The sequence below is a fragment of the Neodiprion virginianus genome, chromosome 4 (genome assembly GCF_021901495.1).
Source record: "Neodiprion virginianus isolate iyNeoVirg1 chromosome 4, iyNeoVirg1.1, whole genome shotgun sequence".
Lineage (NCBI taxonomy): Eukaryota > Metazoa > Arthropoda > Insecta > Hymenoptera > Diprionidae > Neodiprion > Neodiprion virginianus.
The window spans coordinates 7,084,836-7,110,112 of record NC_060880.1 but is presented as its reverse complement, the minus strand read 5'-3'; the positions used below and the strand labels follow the sequence as shown (position 1 = coordinate 7,110,112).

The 25,277-nt window shown below is 36.2% G+C and overlaps 4 protein-coding genes across 6 annotated transcripts in view; 3 read left to right on the top strand and 1 right to left on the bottom strand.

Moving 5' to 3' along the window:
- Window positions 1–66: 66 nt before the first annotated feature.
- Window positions 67–2,421, top strand: LOC124302571 (lys-63-specific deubiquitinase BRCC36-like). Its single transcript, XM_046758863.1, has 6 exons — window positions 67–635; window positions 811–1,015; window positions 1,100–1,188; window positions 1,414–1,518; window positions 1,639–1,741; window positions 1,845–2,421. The coding sequence occupies exons 1-6, from the start codon at window positions 525–527 to the stop codon at window positions 2,000–2,002; spliced, it is 771 nt and encodes a 256-aa protein (XP_046614819.1). The 5' UTR covers window positions 67–524; the 3' UTR covers window positions 2,003–2,421.
- Window positions 2,422–3,734: 1,313 nt separating this feature from the next.
- LOC124301782 (CTP synthase) lies at window positions 3,735–9,226 on the top strand. The gene is made up of 11 exons (XM_046757200.1): window positions 3,735–4,005; window positions 6,052–6,222; window positions 6,379–6,464; window positions 6,542–6,673; window positions 6,876–7,040; window positions 7,155–7,442; window positions 7,561–7,649; window positions 7,763–8,061; window positions 8,206–8,313; window positions 8,460–8,672; window positions 8,879–9,226. The coding sequence occupies exons 1-11, from the start codon at window positions 3,840–3,842 to the stop codon at window positions 8,971–8,973; spliced, it is 1,812 nt and encodes a 603-aa protein (XP_046613156.1). The 5' UTR covers window positions 3,735–3,839; the 3' UTR covers window positions 8,974–9,226.
- Window positions 9,227–10,876: 1,650 nt separating this feature from the next.
- On the bottom strand, window positions 10,877–23,231 carry LOC124301781 (neurexin-4). Of its 3 annotated transcripts, none has more exons than XM_046757197.1 (11): window positions 22,993–23,231; window positions 22,631–22,726; window positions 18,270–18,466; window positions 17,673–17,814; window positions 17,208–17,578; window positions 16,773–17,111; window positions 16,207–16,684; window positions 15,791–16,120; window positions 15,401–15,706; window positions 14,070–14,696; window positions 10,877–13,961 (listed from the first exon to the last, which is right to left on the bottom strand). In XM_046757197.1, the coding sequence occupies exons 1-11, from the start codon at window positions 23,057–23,059 to the stop codon at window positions 13,108–13,110; spliced, it is 3,807 nt and encodes a 1,268-aa protein (XP_046613153.1). In that variant the 5' UTR covers window positions 23,060–23,231; the 3' UTR covers window positions 10,877–13,107. The 3 variants fall into 3 exon arrangements, with proteins under 3 accessions (XP_046613153.1, XP_046613152.1, XP_046613155.1); XM_046757196.1 differs by lacking the exon at window positions 18,270–18,466 and adding an exon at window positions 18,966–19,162 and having other exon boundaries at window positions 22,993–23,230; XM_046757199.1 differs by lacking the exons at window positions 22,631–22,726; window positions 22,993–23,231 and adding an exon at window positions 18,966–19,103.
- Window positions 23,232–23,507: 276 nt separating this feature from the next.
- LOC124301738 (disintegrin and metalloproteinase domain-containing protein 10-like) overlaps window positions 23,508–25,277 on the top strand; it is a 359,750-nt gene continuing 357,980 nt past the window's right edge. Inside the window, exons 1-2 of the mRNA XM_046757113.1 lie at window positions 23,508–23,792; window positions 24,199–24,285. The gene's annotated coding sequence lies outside the window, so the exon portion shown is untranslated. The remainder of the gene's footprint in view (window positions 23,793–24,198; window positions 24,286–25,277) is intronic.

Genomic DNA, 25,277 nt, shown 5'->3' with positions numbered 1-25,277 from the left:
ATGGTCCTAGAACATTGGTGCCATCTACGCCAAATTTGAGGTTTATGGGCCCCCATCTTATTTCTATGGCCGTGTTCGAAAATTGACTGACAGTACTGTCAGCAATCTTTTATCTCTTCTGCGCTTCCAAGTTCGTGAATAGCTCTGACTCTGTCCTAGGGAATTTTGAGTACTGTCAGTCAATTTACGAACATGGCCTATGTCAGCTAATCGCAGCGACGCTTCCGCGGCAAGACGAGAATCGACGCTACGCTCTTTGACAAGGGTTTTGCTCTCTGGGTTTTGGAAGTATTCTCGATATCGAAAAGCATGTTAGTACTGCGGACTTAGTCGGTAATATATATACTCATAAGTGTTGAACGCCTCTTGCGGGAGTAGAGGGAAAATTTGTTTATTGCTACGGATTTATTGGTTATACACCGATCGCGAATTGTTGTATTTTCGGTTGTATTAGGGCCAAAAGTCGATGTAGAATTTACAGAGTGAATCGGGAAAAACTTAAGAAACAGTATTTCCTCGCAAGCATGGAAGTTGCATTGCACAAAGTTGAGCTACACGCTGACGTTTATATGGTCTGTCTTCAACATGCCTTGTCGACAGAGAATTTTGAAGTTATGGGACTGCTCATTGGAAATGTAAGTGATCTTTACTGTTTTACATATTTCGTATCGAAACGTCGAGATAATTCCTGGGTTTTCTATGAATTGTAATTTTATTTTCATCAAACTTACACGTCAAAATTCTGTTGATGGAAGATCACGGCTCATTGACAGTGTAGATAGAGATTTAAAAAACCTGAAAATTTTACAGCTAGAGTCTGGAATTGCCAACGTATCTGCTGTGAAAATACTGCGGCGATCGGACAAAAAAAAAGATCGCGTAGAAATATCATCGGAACAAGTTTTGAAAGCAGCGGCGGAGGCGGAACGATTGACAATTGAACTTAATCGTCCGATGCGTGTACTTGGCTGGTACCATTCTCATCCCCATATCACAGTTTGGCCGTCACATGTTGGTAAGAATAACAATTACCCAAGAAAATAGTAAATTAGTGACCGTGTAGTATTTCATATGATCTCATTGCTTACTTTTGTTTCAGATGTTAGAACACAAGCCACCTATCAGACAATGGACCATGGATTTGTGGGGTTGATATTTTCAGTTTTTTCTGAAGGCAAAGATTCGAAGGTGAAACTTTTCTCATAATATTTAATAATGCAAATTGCAAATTATTGATCTAGTGGCTTCTAAGCCTGATTGATGACGATGCTACATACAAAATTTCCACTTAAAATATCACGAAAATAAGACTTTACTCTTTCAAATGGACCGAAATTCGAAAATCTACATTTAACAGACTGATCGATCAAGATGATGATGTGATACGCCATTATCTAAGTTAATTTTTTACAGGAACAAGAAGCACTTGTAACCTGCTTTCAGTCGCATAATGGAGAAGCAACTGAGATACCATTAGAAATTCTATACACCCCTGACCTTTCGGAACAGTGTCTAAAAGTGAGTTGGAATAATTGCATAAACACTGTATTCTAAAATTGATGTGACAAGCTGCAGTTTCAGTACATATACGAAATATTCTCATCTCTGATATTTTTTTTAACTTTTTCACATCTTTAGACAATGACAGATCTACCAAAGATTTTGGTCCAAGAAGAAGAAGACAGCGCAGAAGCTTGTAAAAATCACCCAGATTTGATGGCTACTATTCACAATCGCGCAGGTTTGTACAATCACAGGTGCAACTATAGGCAGAATTAGAGTCAGCAAAGCTGAGCAATATTTTTATTATTTTGCAATTCATGAATTTGAAAACTTTCTTTCAGTTCATACAAGGGCTTTGGCGCATATAACGGATATTGTAACGAGACCTTTGGTGTCAATATTTGAGACAAGGCTAGCCCTGAACAAAACGCGGGCTACGTTCTTGCAGAAACAACTTGCTGAATTACAAAACATGTGTACAGAATCAATGAAACTTTAAAAGTCTGAATGTAAAGGGTAAAAAACGACGTTAAGCGGATCAAAAAAGTATACCATTGTACAGGAAGTGTCTATTATTTAAAACAAACGTTGAATGTGATATTCGTCGTAGTACCCGTATCGTTTCCCAATCTAATGTTAGACACTGCTATTTTTTAATTAAATATATGGTTTATTTACAAGCTCTTAGCAATAGTCTGAATTCTGTATTTTCACTAGAATACATATTTACTCTCTTTTATGTAAGAAGTGAGAGCTTTTGTTATTTATAAAAATAATTTTTTATATCTGTAGTGCCTAATTTGATAGATATCTTATAAAATATAACTATGTTATCTAGATATGGAAAGAAGAGAAGGAAAATATTAGCCTCGTGCATGATAAGATGCAAAAATTTGAAAATAAATTTTTAACAACTAATTTCCGTAATTCGTCGCAAGTCAATAAAATCCACAAGTTCATTGTTGACGCATTCATAGAAGGTCGTCGGCCAGACGAGAATGCGTGATTTTTTTATACTTCTACTTTCTTACGCAGTTCTTCCATTTCTTTGGTGCATTTTTATTACCAAATTAAGTATCACGATACTGATTCCATGCTTCGTTTCTTATTGGCGAAATTTCAATTCAGTCTCGTCGAATTATAGTTTTGTTTCAAATCTACTGAATTGCATTTGCGAACACAATAACGTAACACGTAAACACGTGAGTGTGTTATACATTCTATAATGAATGGAACCTTCCGTAATGCAAAATTATTGGATTAATCAGTCGCTGTACTCGCCAATGATACGTAAACAATCAACAACATTGTTGTTGGTTTTCACCTTTGTATATTTACAGTTTTCACGATCAATTCAATATCGCTTTCAACAATTCCCACAACGTGCTCAAAACGTTATCTACAGATTGTCTAATGCTCCTCGAATATCCTTAATTCCTGTAATTATCCTGAAAAACAAAAATTGCTCCTTAAGTCCTGGAAAATTCTGATATATTTTGATTTATCATGGAACAGTTGACGTAATACATTTTTGATCGAAACTTGTGACATTTAATTTATAATAAGCGGTCTTGAATGCGTTAAATTTTAGCAGACGAACCATGCAGTCGTTAGTAATTCACTCTGTATTATAAACTGCTTTACATATATTTTTATTTAACATCTAACCAAATTATATTGTTTTTAAAAATTTTTAAGAAAACGAAGTAAAGATCTTCGAATTTTTTAATTATTTTTCCACGAATTCCTGGAATAGTCCTGAAATCTAAATTCTCGCTTGCAGTACACACCCTGTGACTATCAAATTTTTCAGAGTAATTATTGTGTTGTCCAAACAAAATAACCCAAGTTCTAAAAACTTGATGCGTCAGTTCGATGTTAGTGTTATCTAATGATTTTCATTTTTTAGATTCAAATATTCGCGCGGGCCGTGTTCGCCGTAATTGGTTTAAATCAATTTCGAACGTACGCGTCCGCGTCTGCTCTTTTCCATCGTAAATAAACCCGAAAACCATTTTAAAAAAATTATATAAATTTTCCTCGCCTTCATCGGGCTATACACGTTCCCTGCAAAGCCTACGTAATTATAATCTACAATTATAACGCTGGGTGTAAATCAATATTGTGTAGTATTCGAACATCCTCTCGTGCGAGAATTCCGGTAACGTCACGTATCTGTTCGACCAATCAGAACCGATTGTGCGGTGTTCTTTATCTCCACGCCGCATCGTGTCGAACCAGAATCCAGACCACGGTGTGTGTGGCGCGAGTAAAGGTCTGTGACGTACGGTTCGAGGATTGAAAATTCCCGTTAAACCAACGAGATTCGATTCGTAATGAAGTACATATTGGTAACCGGCGGTGTAATTAGTGGGGTGGGTAAGGGTGTAATCGCCAGTTCGTTCGGTACGATTTTGAAGAACTGCGGTATTCATGTGACGTCCATCAAGATAGATCCATACATAAATATAGACGCAGGGACATTCTCGCCATACGAACACGGTGAGTTTATTTCAAAGACTCCGAGACGTCCGTTTGTCGCCGATCTTACCGATGCCGGCAATTTATCATTTCTAATGATTGTTGTATTTCATAAGAATTTTACAACCCTGTTCGATCTCGACCATGCGGTCGCTACGAAGCCATTTTGTTCGTGTGCGCACTCTTTGGCGCGGTTTCTAAGGTCACGTGATTTTCTCGGAATTCGAAAGGTTCGATCAACAATCGATATATCATGTATTCGATCGATATAGTTCTGCTCTGCTGATTCAAACAAAAATAATTGGGTATTTGCATGATTTTTATATTTCTTGACTTTTGATGTTTTTCGATTCTATAAATTTTTTTAGAATTTTTGAAAAAAAAATATTTTGTTTTTGTTTATAAATATTTAAATAATTTAATAAATAAAAGTGGTCCTAAATCACATAAAAGTCACGTGACATAAAACGGAATGTGATTGGTTTGACGTCATTGTGCTGCTACTGGCGCGTTTATTTGAATCCACAAAGAGTAATGTACAATATTTTCTAGCGCTAAAAAAATTTTAAGTAAATTTTTTAAACTTTAAGTTTGATAAATTGTATAATTAATGTCAGACTTCGGTGAAAATAATTAAAATAGAAATCAATTTTTGTGTGGTGTTTTTTTTTTTGAACTCACACGGATAATTGTGTGGAGGTTATGATCACGTCAATGTATTATACTAAGAATGTTAAGCAAGCATTAGTTTGAGTATTTTTACAAGTTGGTACTATACACCAACAAAAATCGTTTTTTAATGACATATTAAATAATTTAATAACTTTAGTTTATAATAAACAGCACTATCAGACGTTCTTTTCATCAATCACAACACAGAGCAACAGCTGATTACACGTACGGCGTGCTTACAGGAGAACTTGGCGCTAAAAATTTCAAAAAAATTCAGCATTGTGACGTCACATACGCGAGATGGAGCTACTTATTCATTTAAATATTGCCTTTTTTTTATTTATTAAATTATTTAAATACTTATAAACAAAAACAAAATATTTTTTTTTCAAAAATTCTAAAAAAATGTATAGAATCGAAAAACATCAAAAGTTAAGAAATATAAAAATCATGCAAATACCCAATTATCAAATATCACCATAAACACGTGTCGGGGTATTACAAAATGATTGCAGCTCTTACGAAATATAAAAGTTTAATCCTTGGCAATTTTCGAAACAGCGCAGAAACTGCATTGCCTTTGAATCTGTATACACCTGTTGATAAATTCCGAATCGTAGGTCATAGCGTACTACAAAAATTTTCATGATTCTAAAACAAGATTGACGAAAACAGACTGATTCAATTACATTTTCAGATAATGGACTCACCTGTTGATAACAATATCATTTATTGCTTCTTCCACTCGTATTTATGTAGAAATTCAGACATATGGTACACTTGGCTATTCCATCGTCAGCTATCAGCTTGAATTTCGATAATAAGTAAATTGTTCAAAGGTTCTCGGTACAATATTAAAAAAACAAATTTTTCCCTTTTAAAATTTACCAATTGTTCTATTGTTCTATACTTGGAATAATTGGTACAAAAAATCCAGTGTGAGTGGAAACAATACCTTTTGTACTGTTGTTTTGAAAAACATGATTCAATTGTCTGTGATTGTTTATTAATTATACATGTTCTCTTGTTCCATGAATGCACAGCTACTTTCTTTTGGTCTTGTTCGAGTTGAAACAGTGCAACTATCATATATCTGCTATAGTCATAACATGCGCTGTACAAATTAGCCTGAACTTGATTTTTGATTAGCTTTCAACCGTTAGATGACCGGGATTTGAGAGTTAAAATCGCTCTTGAGAAATGCCCAAATCAGTGTCTGGGTATCATGTATCAACTATATACAAAGTTCATATCACATGGTGAGCCGATTTATCGGTTTTCCGGTCCTCTAGAGGTTGAAATTCACGTGATTTCTTTCCATTCTTAAAGCAACTAATCTATTGAAACGCACTCAAAGTCGATTGTTTTATTATCATCACGATTAATCTGTTTTAGGCGAAGTATATGTTCTTGACGATGGAGGCGAGGTGGATCTTGATTTGGGAAACTATGAAAGGTTTCTCGACGTTACTCTCCATAAAGATAATAACATCACAACGGGTAAAATATATCAGTCTGTTATTACCAGGGAACGACGTGGTGATTACTTGGGCAAAACTGTTCAAGGTAATTTTTCTCCTCCACTATCTATGAGTGCATTGTTTGCGCAATGAGCAGAGAATACAAATATCGGTACATGCATGTTCCAGTTTTATAATACATGGTATTTTCCATCTCCTTTTGTTATAAAGTTATTGTAACAATGTATGTGTTTCCCTGAAGTGGTGCCGCATATCACAGACGCTATTCAAGAATGGGTAGAAAAAATGGCCCATCAGTCCGTGACACAGGATGGAAACAAACCCGAGGTATTCGAATCGTCTTCTCCAAATAGGGTGATTTTATTGCGGAGTATTTATTTTCTGGATTGTTTCTTCTGTTTTAGGTTTGCATTGTCGAACTCGGTGGGACTATTGGAGACATCGAAGGAATGCCTTTTGTTGAAGCTTTTAGACAATTTCAGTTCAGAGTAAAGAGGGAGAATTTTTGCTGTGCTCATGTATCTCTTGTTCCTCAGGTATATTTGTAGGCCTAGTAATAATGTCGACATGAGAATAATTGGATATATCTATTGTCACAAATCCAAACGCAGAGATTATCTATATTACAGATTCTTAAACAAATTCTTTCTTGAAACAAAAAGTTGTAATTATCAAGATTGGAATGGTTCGACCGAAGCAATACAATTAATGTTACAAATAAATTTCTTGAACTTTCAGCCTCGTTCTACCGGTGAGCCTAAAACAAAACCAACTCAATCCAGTGTCAGGGAGTTGCGCGGCTTGGGTCTGTCACCAGATTTAATTGTTTGCCGATCCGATCAACCCATTGGTGATTCGGTGAAGGAGAAAATCTCTAATTTCTGTCATGTTGCCCCTGAGCAGGTAATTACGATTGTTGCAATTAATTCATTTAACCAATACACAGCACTGAGTGCAATTATTGACAGCATAATGGTGTTCAGATTTTCACTGATTAATAATACTTTCGTTCTATAGGTGATAACCATTCATGATTTGTCTTCGATTTATCGTGTTCCATTACTGATGGAGCATCAAAAGATTATCGAGTTCCTGAACGATAGGCTGCAATTAAATATCAGTATGCCACGACCTCGCCATTTTATGCGAAAATGGCGAGATCTCGCTGAACGCATTGACCATTTGCGTAAAGAAGTGAATATTGGTCTCGTTGGGAAATACACTAAATTGGAGGACTCTTATGCGTCGGTCACTAAAGCATTGCAACATTCAGCTGTACAAGCTGGCTACAAATTGAATTTAACCGTGAGTTCTTTAAATTTGGGTATTCACTAATTAACATTGAAAAGTTAATCAATTCCTTTAAAAACTCGTATACGTTTCATCTTCATAATTGACATTATAATGAAAATATTTGCTTCAGTACATTGAAGCTGCCAGTTTGGAACAGGCTACAAAAGCAGAAAATCCAGTCTTGTATCATGAAGCATGGCAAAAACTTTGCAAGAGCGAGTAAGTCATTTTGTTTACTGATTTTATCGTAAAGCTTAATTATAGCAAAAAATTATGCCGTACATCGACTAAGTTAACAAAATCTTGAAATTCTAATATTTAAATGTGTGTAGCGGCGTGATTGTGCCGGGTGGATTTGGAAAGCGCGGAATAGAAGGGAAGATGGAGGCGTGTAAATGGTGCAGAGAAAACGATAAACCTTTCCTTGGAATATGCTTGGGGCTGCAAGCAGCTGTTATTGAATTCGCTCGGAATGTTCTTCATTTGATTGGAGCTAATAGCACGGAAATTGAACCAGATACCAATCATCCAATAGTCATTGACATGCCGGAGCACAATCAGGGTCAGATGGGTGGAACGATGAGACTTGGAAAGAGGCGAACTAGATTTACAGCGGCTAATTCCGTCATAAGTAATTACAAGCATTTACGAAAGTGGAATGTAATTTTCCAATATTGTTGCACAGAATTTTCTGCACACTCCTGGTTCTGAAAATTTTTGCAACGCATATTTCAATAGAGTATTTAACAATCTTATTCTTTACCTTTTCCTGCAGAACAACTCTATGGTAATAAAGACGACATTGAGGAGAGACACAGGCATCGATATGAAGTGAATCCAAAATACGTTGCAGATCTCGAAGCCGCCGGATTGAAATTTGTTGGTAAGTTCTAAGGCGTAATACTAATTAGCAGTAAACGGGTCAAACTAATTATACTGTTTCTGAATATTGAATATTATAAATTTTGACCATATTCTATTCACAATCTGAATAACGCATAGTCTGAATTTATGATTTGACTGCGACAGGACATGACGACGACAAAGTGAGAATGGAGGTAGTCGAATTGGAAGGTCATCGTTACTATGTAGCAACTCAATATCATCCCGAATATTTGTCTCGGCCCCTCAATCCTTCGCCACCTTTCTTGGGACTAATATTAGCGAGTGTGGGTAAGCTACAATCTTATCTGGCAAGGGGCTGCAGACTCTCGCCACGTCAACTTAGCGACAATGATTCAGGTGAGATAAGTTTAAAATTGGTTCTTCAGTTATAATTGTTTCTCTTTCTACGGTATATATATGTATATATATATATGATAGATGTCTTAAAAACTGGATTTCTATCACTTCGAAATCATTACAGTTACTCATAAACCACATGCTGTATGTTAACTGGGTAACCCATTTATGATTATTGAGTGATTTTTTGATTCGTTTGATTCCAGATGAAGACTATCCAATTGTAACAAAATTGCCACTAGAGAAATTGCAGATATCTAATGACTCGAGAAACCCTGGCACAAAAGTTTCGGACAATTGATGTTGATAATAATACAATTTGATAGCTCATGGTTGTCAACATATGAATGACGACAATTTATTCCAAAATTTATGAATTTTACGAAACTGTTTTATTTATATAATATTTATTTTATCAATTACATGACAATTCTAAATTCAACTAATCGCGTAGCCTTTTTTCATAACATTTTAAAGATAGTTACATGACTTCGTTATTTTTTATTAATAATCGTAGTTGCATAAAAATAAATAATTGATGATTTTTTCGAAAACATATATTGTCGAATATAGGCTGTTAGATCCCGTATTTGATTATAATATGTAGATCTAAGAATTAGTGCCACATTTTGTATTGAAGTACTACACATCCATTTTTTACAACTGACAAATTAGGGTTACGGTTGTTTTTCAACGTTTTTGAGTTTCTATTTACGTTAGAGAATATTGACCAAGAGTTATTGGTTGCTCTATTATTAATTAATTATAAACAACACTTACATATATGCATGAATATTGCCATGCTGGAAGGACGTCGGTCACTTCATCACACATGGGAGAAGATTGTAAAAATCTCACATCAAGTATCTCAGCACGAAATTCCACTTTTATCGTGCATACGACATGTAAAGCAGTTGTTGAAAAATTCATACGGGCGTGTCGACGTAAAAACGTATATGGGCGAAAATATCATAATTCCGATTCCAACGAAATCTTGTAAAGATATTTTGTTTACACGGAAATTTTATTTTCAATCTGCGATAACTAGCATTGATTGAACTGGTGTAATATTGAATTACTATGACGGTGTTTGACATGTCTTTTGAAGACCTTTTTAATCGTACAGAATAAGTCGGTGCTTCACTCGGTGCTTTTAGAACTATTTTAAAAAATTTGAACCGATTTCTAATTTTTCTTTTCTTTTTTTTCCCCATACATTGAATAATTTTGCATTCGGCCGTTCACGTTTCTACGTAGACAAGGTTCACACTTAAATTGTGTAACGAATTTCAATTTGCCCACCGTATTCATTAACAGTATATTATGCAGCTAGTGCGTAAAATGCGATTTTACGCACGGATAGCGATCGAAAGTACGAGTGGCTAGCGTTGGAAAATATTATTTGTTTTTAATCTTAAGTCATGCATCACTATTATTGGGTTTACTCTGAATTTTTTGTATTCCATTGATTCAAATATACATTTTTTTATATTTTATATGTACGATATTGTGATTTACTACAGTGTAACTTTTCATTATATCCAAGAATGAATTGCATGCATTGAGTTTATAAATAATATGTATATAATCCAATTAAGTAGTACCGCATATGGAACTTGCGCAACATGTGTAAAAATAATGAGTGCAGTTTGATCAGCAATTAAATATCTGAGCAACAAATAATTCGCTTATTCAAATTGCACTTCGTCATTGAAAGTTTTTAAAAATTTTTCTCATTTCTGATTGATTAATGTTCATCAATGTGAAATCAAACATCAAGACATGCACGATATTATTTTTTTCGAGAAACTAATATTTTTCTTTGTTTATAATTTGAATTTGAAGAGTCTTACAAAGTGTGACTGTACCTCAAATCTCTGCCTTCTTCTTGCAAGAATGAATCCTTACGTTCCCAGATTCAGTAGGTAGTAAGATTCTGTTCATCCGCACGCTGTGGATGTAAAGAGAGTTTGAAAGATATTGAAATTGTGGGGATCATCGCTAGAGCTGTATATATTCAACATAACTTCACGTGCGGAGAGAATTTTGATCATCTCAATAATGTTCGCTGAGTTGACAAGTTACATTCTTTAATTTTCATTTATTTTCAGCAATGAGGTGTGAATAATATCAATTTAGTCTTTCAGGTGCTATAAATACAGTTGGAATGGGATGTTTAGGAGTAACTTTAATAACATGTCGAATTTTTCACTATAAATATTTATTCTTACAAAAGTCATTGGGCCAAATAACTTCCTAGTTCTACAAAATTGGTGTCATTACCACTATAATTTTCATTACAAACACCACGCAACTTAAAACTTATCGTAGTGTTATGTGATTTACTCAGTGTGTGATTCGAATGGTGCTTCAATTCATCTCATTCATAATATGAGTGTTAGTATTCATATTGAAATTATTCTACACGTCCAGTCCGATCTGTTCCCACTTTTTTCTTTCGACATGGCGTGCAATTACAAACAGTTTCCAACTTGTTTGTTTTTGGTGTGAATTTTCACAACTTATTCGTTGCACTACTACATTTATGCCGCAATCAGGATAATATATAAAATATTCAAAAGTTAAAAAAGCAGGTTCTAGCTGGTACGACTCTGAGCAGTACCGAACACAACTATTAAAAAATTTGACACTTGGTATAATTAACCAAATGAGCAAAGGGTTTCTTTTATCGAACTGTTTACTGAACGTATTTACAGTTTTATTGTGAGTTTATTGGATGCAGGCAGTTGAAGTTACTTTTTCCATCTAAAAAATTTTGTAGATCTCACTTCACATTCTCAAGTCTACGTAATTATCGTCACTGAGAAACATTCCTACGCTAGCACCCTGTTACTCAGTCTGAAGGCACAGCTAGGAATTTGAGTGAAAAATAATCAATTCTAAGCAAGTAGTCACGTTATCATCTATGCCTTGAATAACAGGAAAAAGAAACCGTATTCCCTATGAGAATATAGTTCAATAAATCAATGAATATTTGCATACTCCCAATAAATAATTAATTTATAATCTATGTATTACCATTGTTGGATAGTTAAGCTTCTATAAGTGCTACTGATAGCCATTTGATGGAACAAAGATTTCTTACGATTTGATATTTTCTTTTTGCCAGTTCAGACATTTTAAATGATATATCACAATTTTTCAGATCCATGTATTTCTTCGTCTAGAGTAAGGCTAACATAATAGGCGTGTTATGAAAAAAATTGAAACAATATGTGTACACTTTTTTTGTTTTCGGAATGTATCAGAATTTTATTTATATTTATTTCTGCAATTCATAATGTGTAAGCGCAACTACAAATCATAAATTAAAGGTTGTGGTTCAATCTCTGTCTGGAACAAAGAGTACGATAGATAATTGCCTGTTAGTGGAAAATCTGCGATATCTCTACTGACATTCATTATTATTTATGACATTATTCTGCAACAAGATATTTTATTATTCCAAGTACTGTCAGCTTTATTTGTACCGATACATCATTGGCGCGAAGTTAGATATGGCATACAATCTTACAGGAACCACAACCCAGAATTAAAATTTACTATCATTATGTAGAATGGAGTATGTACAAAACAAACAAGTAATTTATATGCAAACCAGATTGTTTTGAGTGAAAATCGAGGGAATGACATTAAATTCGATAAATAATTTTAACACAAGTGATGTAGATAATAGTATTTGTAAACAAAAAAGATCAAAAAATATAAAATAATAATAAAAATAATAATAATACAAAGTATATTTTCGTTAGATGCACGTTGGACGGTAATTATTACAACTAGTAGAGATTATGATAATAAAGGACAGAAAGATAAATATAATATCAAATAATTGTTAGCAGTAGAAAATGTTTGTACATCAACTGAGAAGCAAGTCTCTGCTTATTATAATTATTATTGTTTTTCTTTCCATTTTGTTTTACCAATGAGATAAAATTTAAATGCTAAGAAATTATAAATCTAGTGTAAAAATGGGTATATATTAATCAATGGATTTGTATAAACTAACAGACTGAACCAAGCAATCGACAATTAATAATAAAATCTTGATTATAAATTCTAATTTGGACATTGCTCGAAAGAAGATGAGTTTTTGATTACGTGACGATGAAAAGATGATAAAAAAAATCCGGATTTCTGAAAGTTCAACTTTTTCTTAACTACGTCAAACCGTAAGATTGAAATGAAACCGAATAATAGTTTAGTGTCTTTTTTTGACGAATTATTCCTTCATAAGTAGTTTGAAATTCAATTTGCAAATTATGTCGACTGTATGTTCGTGTTTATTGTATACAGAGATTCCACGTTTGACGTGACAAACAGTCAGCTATTTTATAAAAGACGTTTTTCTGTATAAAAAGCATTGAATCGTACACATTTTCGGCACGATAGAATCGGGGGCAGTGTACTAAAATTAAATAAACCATTCTTTCTTTTTTTGAACTTGGTGACCGGTCGTGGAATGGACGACTGCGGAATCTGGGTCCAAAGCCATTTCGGCTCCTTTGTCTTCCTGCGTTAGATACTCTCCCTTATGCCTGGACATGTACCTGCCAATAAGCATTGCCATTATTATCAGAGCTATCAGTAAGATAGCCAGTACAGTTCCCAGTATGGCTGTATCAGTTTCATGGTAAGCTGCCCTCAGTTTGTCCTCGTCGACTTGCGGCGGTGGTCTAGTTTCAACTATATTCGGCGGGTGAGTAACGGGCTCAACTCCGCAGAAATCTTCCGTCAGCTGACTGCCCAACGATCTTACATTGGCTGGTCCGCTTTCTTGGAAGAGAAGCTTCAGCGGGTAAATATCGTCAAACTCAACTCTAGACAAGCAGCCAGTAAATCCCTCGGTCATAGATTCGTTTTTACCGATGTACATGTACTGGATGTTGTTGAACTGAGCATCGGCAGAAGCCTTGATGTTGAAATTGAAAAGTTTTGGCTCGTAGTTGTCGACCTGTATGACCAGGGTTGCCCCGGAATTTTGTCTGCTTATTCTGACGTCGTGGTACTGACCTAAGCCGAAGTTTTTATCAGGGAATATTACTTCCTGTCTTTCAAAACCAAAGTCAAAAACGACACGGAGATGTCCGCTGTTGGATACCATTATCGTCATGTATTCGCCGGATATGTTAGAAAATAGACCTATCAAAAAACCCTTGGGATTCGTCGTTGTGAATCCAACGCGAATTTTTTCAGCTATAGTAGAACGCCAGCTTCCCATGAAATCGTACTTAATCATCGAGCTCTGTCGCATGTTTACACCAATTTCTGAAAACACATAAGGAAACAAAATTTTAACGACCTATCTCTGATCAAAGATGTGTACTGTATTAGTTGTCTCATAAAAGCGTAAAACCTATAGATAAATTAACTTACCATCTGCACAAATTGGTCCTTTAAAAGCTGTCCATCTGCAGTCACACGTGTATCCGTCAAATCTCTCCAAACATGTTCCATTGTTCAGACACGGGCTGCTTTCGCATCTCCCTACACAATCGGTGCTCACGCCGTAGATTCCTCTTCTAGCATGGCTTCTCAGATCTTGTAACACTCCGTTCAATAACATCGCTCTGATGCATCCGACGTAGCCATCTCTGTAATCAATCGTTGCTCCGATTATAAGATCAGAGGTAAGATGTAGCGCTCTGACCGGGCCAGGTGGTTCTCTGACTTCGTTCTTAAGAGCTCCATCGATAACAATTCTGGCCTCCTTGCGGTTTCTTTCCACAGATACAGAATGCCATTGATTGTTGGCTAGGCTGTACGATGTTTGAACGCTAACAGCCAGCGGCCCACCTCCAGCCTGATATTGGAAGTGAATTTGGTTTCCTCCGTGAATAGATACTTTGATGTAATCTGTAGGTCCCTTGCTATGAATGATCACTGCATCTTGAATTGTGGTTTTAAATTCAAAATAAATATCGCCGCTGTGACCCATGTCGAATGTTGGTAGATTAATCGTAGCATCAACAATGCGAAACGTGATAACGTTTTTGAACAGATCTGAAATGAAAATTGTGATTTGTCACGCAGTTTGAATTGAAATGTGTTTCAGTTATTTCCGTTCTTTTTCCTTTCATTTCGTAACTGTCAATATATCAGTATTCTTAATTTTATCTTTGCATTATTTTCATTGAATATTTGTTTAAATAGGTTTAAAATGATTTATGGTAAGTACAAATTGGGTGACGAAATTTAATAATCGTATGGTTCATTCAATATGGTTCACATACTTCTAGGTTCCCTAAGTACGTTTCGATTTTACACACAAGATTTCGTTGGGATTCTGTGTGCGGGTAGAAAAATATACAGAAATGCTCCTTTGTCAAACTGGCAAATGTTTGAAAATATTCTGCCAAGGGTAATTATTGTTGGATGAGGCTAATCGTCTATGCTGCTTTGGAATTACTTTTAGAAAGGTGAGAGTCCAAATAGACAAAAATAAGACAAACAAAGTTGTTGAATAAATTAATTACAGGATTGGAGATTGTTACAACAACTATACTCGTGTCAGCTATGGGAATTTTAAAGCTACCGTTAACCTAGGCACTTCAATTGATTCCTATATTAGCAGATGGATGATCTTCTGCTTACCCAAATGTACCCACGGTAATTCGGTACCTTACAGAGAAATTTGATAGGGTAAATTAGAAAAGAGTCGACGATGATCAGTGTTACCGCAGATAATTATAGTTTTTTTTGTTTACCATCGCCTTCGCAGATCAAAGGTCCGAGAGTATATCTTCCCTCTTTTTCATCAAGTGGCGTTCCAGTATCACCAAGCCGTAACTGCTTCACAGGCAGATGCTGTTTTTCGGTAATGTCACCGCCATCCTCTTGCCAGCTCTCAAGCCCTGAGTCGCAATTACACCACTTTGTCGGTTCTACACAAGTTCCAAGAACTCCACATTCGCATTTACGAGACCCTGGGAGCGCACCACCCCAGTAATCCATGCGTTGATTGCCTCTGCTGACCCACCATGAATTTGGTCGGAAATCTTCGGTTATCGGAACTGTGAGACAAATTATTGGAAATTATTATTTAGCTATGGTCAGTGAAATTTTATTTATATGCTTCGGTATTCGGTTTTACAAACCTGGCGAGTTGAAAAGTCTCGACTCTTTGCAAGCGTAATTGATTCTTTGCGAACAGCTGGTGGAACGATTCAACAAAGCTTCGATTTGGTCAAAATCGGCATCGTAATTCACGTCTTGAATAAAACTTCCCGGTTCTTCAAACCCGTTAACTGGTGTTGGTAGCTCATTACTATGTCTGAGAACAGTCATTACTCTTCCATCGGCATAGAATTCACACGTGACAGGAAACGGGCGTAAAGGCCCGCTTGCGTCAACATCAATTTTTATTTCAGCTCTCTGATTAACAGAATTTGTATTCTTGTAGGCCTCGCACGACAGCGGATGCAGGGCTAAACAGAAATTGAAATCAGTTTTATGCTCAGGTCATCCAGAGTCAAAAGGGTCGTTTGAAACTTCATAACACTTTGCTACATACATGTATGACAGACGGCTCCTGCATAGCCGGTGTTTGTACAGTCGCATGTAAACTCGTCGGAGGTTTGACGACAAATTCCTGCATGTTTGCAGGGATTAGGGTTGCATCGATCTGTCATTTGACAAGCATCAAAGACAACTTCATTTTTGCAACAGTATTCATCCTCCTTCCAATCGGTAGGTAGTTTATAATTTCCGTCAACGGTAATCATTCTCATACATCCAACGAATCCTCGATTTGTTCCTGTTCCGAATACGCCCCCACCAATCAAGTATAACGAACCTGTTGTCATATCCAGTAAACGTCGCGTCCGCATTGGACGACCATCCACATTGAGTGTGAGGCTATTTTTCTGTATCGTCAGTACAACTTGGTGCCATTTTCCATCATTAAACATGTCGTCAAAGTTATCCAATATCACTTTTGGATTACCTTGGGTTTGTATTTCCACTTTTATTTTTCCCTCTTCGAGGAACAGCTACAAACACAAGTAGTCATGTCACTTGTATTCAATCGAGTACATGTTTATCGATTGAAAAATGATTAGCATTACAATTATCACTCACTTTTACGTATCCAGGAGAAGTAAATTGATGATACATAATCATTCCTTGATGTTCGTACGTTCGGAATGCGAGCGAAATATTTAATGAGTAAACTCCTTCGTACCCTCTCAGTCGAGCGAATGATTGCGGTGTCAAGAATGTTATTGGAATTATAGGAGGTTCTGGACAGTAGTAAATCGTATTCACTTTGTGGTATCTAAGATTTTCGCCAGTTATTTCAGTTTCTTTAAGCTCATGGAAGAAACTGGTAGTGTTTAGATAAAAGTTCTCTATACATCCGGTGAAATTTTGATTTACCACTAAGCCGTCTTGCCTATTTGGCACCCCGCCGATGAAGAACTGTTAACAAACGAGAGACGGTGTTTATTTTTGTTCTATTTATTTTCAAAGTTAAACCCTGATTGCGATGGATTTAAAAAAAAGAAAGTTACGTACAGCTCTGTTCAAGTCAAGACGGTAAAACTCCCCTTTGATTCTTCCTTTGATTAATACCCTGTCAACTGAGAACGAAATCGTCCTTCTGTTTCTGGATATTACAACATCATGCCACATATTATCGTCCAACAGACTTCCGACGGATAAACTCGTCATGACACCAGACCCCAAGTCTATGTTTAGCAGCATTCTGTTGTCTCGCAATTGTAAGGCTAAAAAGTCCCCTTGCGTTCCACGAGAGTACACCAACACTCCGTCGGCATTGTTAGTTTTGAAACGAAAACGGAGCGAATGTCTGTCCGTTTCGATTGGCTCTCGAAGAAGATCCCAACGTACGAGCGATGAGCCATTGAAGGACAGCACGTCAGATACTAAAATTAGTTGATAGAGTTGAATCGTGAGAAAGGATCCAAGCTATTCCAATACTACAGATAAAATGATTTTGATATAGAGTGTAGCTAATACCATAATTGCATCCGTAGAGCTCAACGCGCAGGGATATTCTATCCCTCCATCGAGTTGGATTTATTCTAATCCATCTCGCAATTATAGGCACCTCAAATTTGTTCAATTTAATCATATCTCCGTTTACGTTGCCTTTGAACATCTGTAAGGGAATGACAATTTAGCAGGCCAGTTGGGAAAAGTGTTAGTTTAATTTCTTCCCTCTTGTTAGATAAGTTATACACCGAAACTGATCATATTGCCACAGAAATTGATTTATTAGTGAAAAGATTATTGTCAAAAATTTCTACCGCTACTGTCATATGCATACGTGGTGAAACAAGAATTTGTGCAATTGTGTAGCAGCAAGTTGGTATTAGATAAAGTGTTAGTCACAAAAGTGAAATAATAAATTATGCGATAGTGGCTGGATGGATTATTGGAAAATTAAATATTTCTTTGAATATCGTTGTACTGCGTATCGTTTGGTACTGCCTAATAAAGAAAAACATCCATCGAACAAACACTCGAAAGTAGTAGTATATGTATATCAAAGGTTTTTAGAGTACCAAACGCGAAAAATATCAATTGATTTTTTCCAATATTCTTTCTCAGTACCTCGTCCACACCATCTTCGCTTTCATAACTTGTCCAGGCCGAACCGTCGTTTGAATATTGGACAATATATTCGGTTACGAATTCGTTAGTATGTGCACGACCACGTGTCGCAATACTGCGTATATCGTATCTTTCTTTCAGCTTCATTGTCAGATGCTGATCGTAGCTGCTGGTGTCCGGTGACCATGCCGAATCCCCTGCAATTCCCAGCCCGTATCCAATTGTTGTTGAAAGCAGATAGTAGAAGAGAAGCAGAAAAAGTGAAACAGGCTCAGAAACACATAAGTATAACGATTGTACAATGTTTTTCTTTTCGCACAATAGTCTCTTTCATGATCCTTCATTTTCAGTCCAAGGTGATACAATGTAGGGGGCAGGATCTTTCAGCGGCGATTACACTAATTTCCACTACTACCATGCAAGCGGATAGATTACTCATGCATAATTACTCACATCGTGTATCATACATTATTGTTACACCGACCCTTAAGCCCGTTAAGACCATCAACGATTTATTATTGGATTAATAAGAGGGATATTGATAAAATAACTTAAAATATATATATCAAACGCGTTCGTCTTGCACTCAGCCAGTCAGCTGTTTCGTCACTTTTTGGAATGATACATTAGGTGAAAGAATGCCAAACACACAGATACGCTGCGAAATGATAGCCTTCTGTAATCGCTGAAAATTACCTTGGTGTTGCCGTCTTCCTCCTTGTAATCAGCATAGTCAAGACCGTTTGTGCCATAGCTAATACCGTACTCCATCACATATTCGCTCGAGTGCGAACGTCCCTGGGTGGCGATGGACGTCAAGTTCATCACTTCGTTCAGTTCGATGATGAGGTATTGGTCAAAATCAGAGCTGCTAGCTGTCCATGCGTTTCCGCCTATGTCCCAACAATATTTTACGCATGCAAGCAACTCAAACTGAACTTAACTAGGCATTTACTATGTTTCCAATAGTACGAGGTAATAAATAATAACACACAAAGATCTAGCCTCTGGCAAAGGTGATAAATAATTGTCGGAAAAATACTTTTCAGACTATCCTTTAATTGCTACAAAGAAAATCTTAATACAGTCGAACCGAGTAGTAAACTTCTCCTCGCATTAAACTTGGACTAGATATATATTTAGCTGAACAACTGATTATTCTGCTACGGTCGTACTATTAATAGAAGGTGGATGGATAGATAGATTCAAAGTTATTACTAACGATTTACAGAAAATAATGCGGGGGTAAAGTTTGTTCCAGTTTCATTGAACTTTACCTCAGTTTTACCTATAGTAATTTGAAATTCAAGGACTCAGAATGTAAAATTAGTCAGAAGCATGAAACATTGTACAGGGAACATCTGGCTTAGTTTGATGCCAATCAATAAAGTTGTTTGCATAAAATATATAGAGATACAAGTGGAGAGGGAACTGAATTATGAAAGAGAAATAAATATTGATCAAGTTCAAACACTTGTCAAAGCCTACCATTGTTTCAGTCTAGCTTTGGTCGATTGACGGTAGTCTAAATAATAGCCATCACGTTAGTCTAAATAATAGAGGAAGCTGGAATGCAAAATCTAACATATTTTCAAAAATAAATGGCTGGTTCGGCTGTATGTAATCCTTTATTTATTTACCCACTGATTCAATAATAATCGTACAATGCTTATCGGTTGTTACGTCAGATAATAATAATAATAATAAATCACGTATTTTTAATAAGATATGGGTTTGTCGATATTTAAATGCGATGACAATTCTCATTTTGTGAATACTCGTTCACATTCAACACTATTTACTAATAAAGATAACAAAACTTCTCTAGCTAAATCTTTTCTCGGGCTGCTCGGGCTTGGCAAAGTATTTCTTGCAATATTCGAGGTCCAATGAATGAAGGGAAACTGAATTTTCCATTAGCTTTTCAAAGTTCATTGTTTCAAATTTAATACCGCGAGATTCTGGGGCAGATTTGTTTTCTTGTAAGGCAACGGAAACGCAGTGATCTGAATCAAGTAACGATTCTTCAAAGAGCCAGTTCTGTTTCACCCCGTCTAAGTAGAGTTCAGTGTCCGTAACTAACTGACCCGCCACTAAGGGCGAATTTGTTTTGAATGAAATTCTTGATAAATCCATAGCTATTCCTACGCCTATAGCTTTGACATAGCTTTCCTTCAGAGACCAATGTCTACAAAACATAGATACTTGATCCATTTCAGATTTTGAGTTACCTCCTCTGATCGAGTTCCACTCTGTAGGTGTAAAATTTCTATTCATAATTCGGAAAAATTCAGCCAAGTTTTTACCACCGGTGTACTCAAGCTTCATTACATCGACTCCTAACAGTAAATTTCTAACTTCCCCAGCAATGACTGTGTAGCTTCCCTGATGGGACACGTTGAAGTTTAGATTCTTAACGTCGCCATTCACGAAGGGCCGATCACTTTCATCTCTACCGAACGATACGTCACCGTAGGGAATATTGCCGTACTCATTTACAAATTTACGCATCAACAATCTGCCGACAAGAGAAGCTCTCGCATCTTTTTTAAACACGAATCTACCGATTCTTTCCTTCTCTTCGATTTGTATGCAAGAAATAGCTTTTAGGAATTCCGTCTCACTTGGATCCCATTGCAGCCAATTGAACGCCCATCGAACACTCGACCTTGCCATTTTTATCATAACAAGAATCAGATATGTTGAAATAAGTTACGTTCTTTCTTTTTTCAATATATAATTAAACTGTTTCACAGCGGACTTCTACGACAGGCTCCGTTTTGTAAAATTTTGGGACTTCTTAGTATCCACCTGAAGCAAATATACAAGACGCAATTTTACTTTTTTTCTGGCTATTATTCGATTACCAAACTCAGACCTAAGGTTGAACCTGAATATATGGAAATAAATCAGGGTTGTTGCAAGGTTTGAACTTCAAAATTGTCTCATTTTTCTATGCTATAAAACTTCTTATCTACATGTAAGAAACCAACTGATGTTTTGAGCTAAAAATTATCTACTGTTAAAATAATACCTGGTCACTTTCGTAATGTGGATATAAGTGAAAGTGATACAGGATTGTTACAAATTTTTAATTCACACATTAGATTCTTGCATTACAACTTTTCATATTGACGCTTTCAGTCACAGTCTATGACAGAAATTAGAATTCTAAATAAAACCCATATTAGCGTATAATATTGTCTCAGATCTTGGTTTCAATATATTTTTGCAAATCTTAGAAATTTCTCAGGTTGCAACAACCCTAAGTATTGACGAGGCGATAAAGGCAAGGATTCAAAGCGTTACATGCTTATCTTCTGATGGATGAGTGCTAGTATATCTAGAATGATGCGTACAGGGCTGATAGCACTAATTTTGATAAAAATGATAGGAGTGATTACCTGATGCAGAGAAGTACGTACAATGCATTCATCGAGTTGACTAAATACTTTTCGCAATAAAAAAGTTACTTCTATTTCTACTGGGGAAACTCAACGTGCGTCGTTTGTTAGCGATTACTTTGTTCGCGTATCGTTTCATGAAAATTTATGTCTCAATGTCACGATGTGTTAAACACTGGTATATTATTAAAAAAAAAGATAATCTTGCTTAGTCAGGGTACTATTCAACTTTGATTTTTTCTTACTATAAAAGCTTAGGCCTCAGTGTTCTGAGAGCAGGAAGTTACGGAAAGTGTACTGTACCATTTTATTGATTTCTTTCAATCGGCTGATCAAGCTTGTTTTAGATATATTTTGTGGTGACAAAAATTGTATAGTTTCTTTAGAACCTTGCTGTTACACGATTAGGTGAATTTTTTTTTATTACCTACTTGTAAAATTTCAATATGATTATTCTGACCTGACAAATTTGAACGTGAATAGTATAGTATATAATTTATCGTTAGTAGGAACTTGAAGCGTGTCAGATGATTGTAACAGAAGATGCGATCAATACGTATAGAAAGAATTAACAAAAGTGAATTGTTATCAGCCCTGAGTATGTGACATAAATGCTTGCAAGACTGCCCTGCAAACCTCTCGTTTGAATGAACTAATAAACAATGAGAATTTTTTGTAGGTTTGGAGAATAATTGAAATCAAAGAAGTCGATATTTGTGCCAGCGAAGATTCATTGAAAGAAAGTAAATTTGAGATTACAACATCAAGAGTAATAAGAAGAAAAGCTAGTAGCCGACAACAAGAAGAAGCTACGGTATAACAACAACACAGTATTCAAGGCAGGCGTATTTTCACCACATCCACATGTTTGGTTCGATTTTGGATTCAGCTAAACCGACTTAGTCTCGCCCTGTGTCTTTCGACGTAAAAATCAAACGATATTATAAAAATTTTTACCGTTAAGCCTGGCATTTTCGGGTCCTCGTTCGGACAGGGATGATGTAGCCTTTAGTTGAGCCTTCTCAAGCAGTGGCATGCCGCAATCGTAATCATCTGAAAGAAAAAAAAAAACAACAATAAACTACGAAGCGTCAGGTTTTACCTCGGCGTAATTTGGCGAGGATGAGAGAATCAAGGGTTGGATAATTCGTCTTCGGAATAACGTCGCCGCTTGGAGCAAGCCAACGCCATGTTGAGCGTTATATGGGCTTGGCCCAAAGGGATAGTTCACGTTTGAAACAATATTATTTCGTCTATCGGAATCAGAGCTACATGCTTCGGTTCAATTGTTTTCGAATAAGCTCATCGCTTCAACTTACATCCGTTTGTTCTCGGCACTGATACGAGGGTGAAGAGAAGAACGACGTACTTGATAACGCACATCATAACATTGCTTGAATTTGCGGTTACACGGGTTACACCCAACTCTGGTTGACTAATGAATGATCCACGCAATGCCGCGGTCCGAGTCGGTGAGTCGACTCAATCTCTGGCTGTGTGAGGTGGCCGAATGAATAGTCAGACTATAGTTGCCAGTGACGCACACACAGTTGACACTTTCCAAGTTTCCACCCAACGTCTATTGGCTGATCCATACATTTTTTAAATCTATCGGAGCGACATTCGGTGGCCGAAAGTCGAACTCGAGACCTGTTCGACTTTCCAACGCTTTGTAAGCATTCCGAAAGAGGGCAGCACTGTTTGAATCAGTGATCGGCAGTTGGTTGTGACGAGACAAATGATTAACGCCCCGTTTTTTTCGACACGGTTTATACGACGTTCAATTTTTTCTGTGTAGTTTCGAGACAGGCTGAACTTGGTGCAAACTTTTGATTAACTTTAGAGGAATCGGGGTTTCGAACGCTTGCTCTTGGGAAAAATATCGCGATCATTACTCTGTAAGTAAGCAAGCCTGAGGCTATGTAAAGCCGTGACAGTAATGCGGTAGTTTTTTTATCGACACGCAATTTCATGTGATACACGAAACCGTTCCGTTGGGATAACAGTTTTCAGTCAACGGTTGTGATTTGTGGACGTTGCTCGTAGTCGGTTCGCATGCTTCCTAACTTTCGATCAAATCTGGAGGCTGAATTGAATCAAATTTAACGATAAATGCAAGGTACAAGTACGAGCTTATTGCATTTGTTTATTGTATCACATAATTTATTCGATTAAACACTATTTCTATAAGAAAATGCTTCCGAAATATTCTCACTACTTTTTGTCTATATGATTTTTAGAATCGATATCTGATACTCCGTTTTCGGAATGTTTGTGGGCAGTTGTTTTTGTTTTCATTTACTCTACGCTTCCTCTTGTTCGACCGTTTTGTACATGTGTGTCTCTTTTTTTCCTCACGCGTTTGCCGAACAAGTGAATTTAATAGAAGAATGCATTTGTTTCGGCGTTTGACTATATTCACGTAAAGCGATTTCAGATAACACCGAAGCAACCCAAACAATCGACAGGCGCAAAAATACTACGACGTTTATGTTCAAATAATAAAAAACGGATTTTGATTCCAGGACCAGGAGTTAAGCTGCGTATGAGGGTTTATTGCGGATATACTTGTGTTGTGATGGGCTTGCACAGATCGTCGCGATGCAGAATGGGTGAGTCGCATGAATTGCAACCTGTTATCTTTTTTCTGTTTTTCGTCTGTTGATTTTTTCTATTGGCCATGTGACAAAGCGATGGCTAAATAAGGGAACGTGATTTCATTATGTAGTAGTATTTTCATATTCCACATATCATATTTATTGAGCAGCAGAATATTATTTACAATATTTAACACACGCAAATAAAACCTAACGAGGCAGGTAAAATTGCCTGTGCGTAATAATGGTGTTTGTAAACTAAAAATTAAGATTAAGGTAACAGGTAAAAAGAATAGAATAAGAAGCTACAAAGATAGTATTAAAACTCACATTATTGAGCTTTGCTCGCGTCTTTAAAATTGCATCGATGTACGCCATTTATACTAAATGGCTATAAATAACTTCAACCAAGTTATGAAACTGCTTTTGAAGTTAGCAGTTTTGTAGATCGTGGGTAGCATCAAACCTTTGTTCCTCGTTGTTATAGTGGAGGATTCGAAATTTTGATAATGATAATCATATTGATTGCGTAAAGCCTCGACATCAAACGAACACTTGAGTCTTTGCAGCGTTTTATTCGTATTAGATGTCGTTACAATTTTTATAACTCGTTTTTGGAGGGACGCTAATTTATTAATTACATTATTGTAGTAAGATATAGTGAGCAAACATTTCAGAAATGATGTTGACCTTTTTTTAGGGAATTTTTTCCACTTCGATATCCCATACATTTGAAGAACAGTGTATTTACAGCTCTCTGCAGTGTAGGCCATTTTATAGAGCTTAATTCTACAAAGTAGATTGTCATTGAATAAATCAACATTAGATATACAACACACATTTTATGAAGCGAACACAAGATTACCTACATATTGATGTCCCAGCTTTCGTATCTTCGTATAAATAATTTCTCCCACAATCACGATTCGTTCAATTTCAAAGCTCTCATGCATCTCGCAATACAATCATCTCTTCAATCAAAGTTACAAGGTTCTTGAGTAGACTTG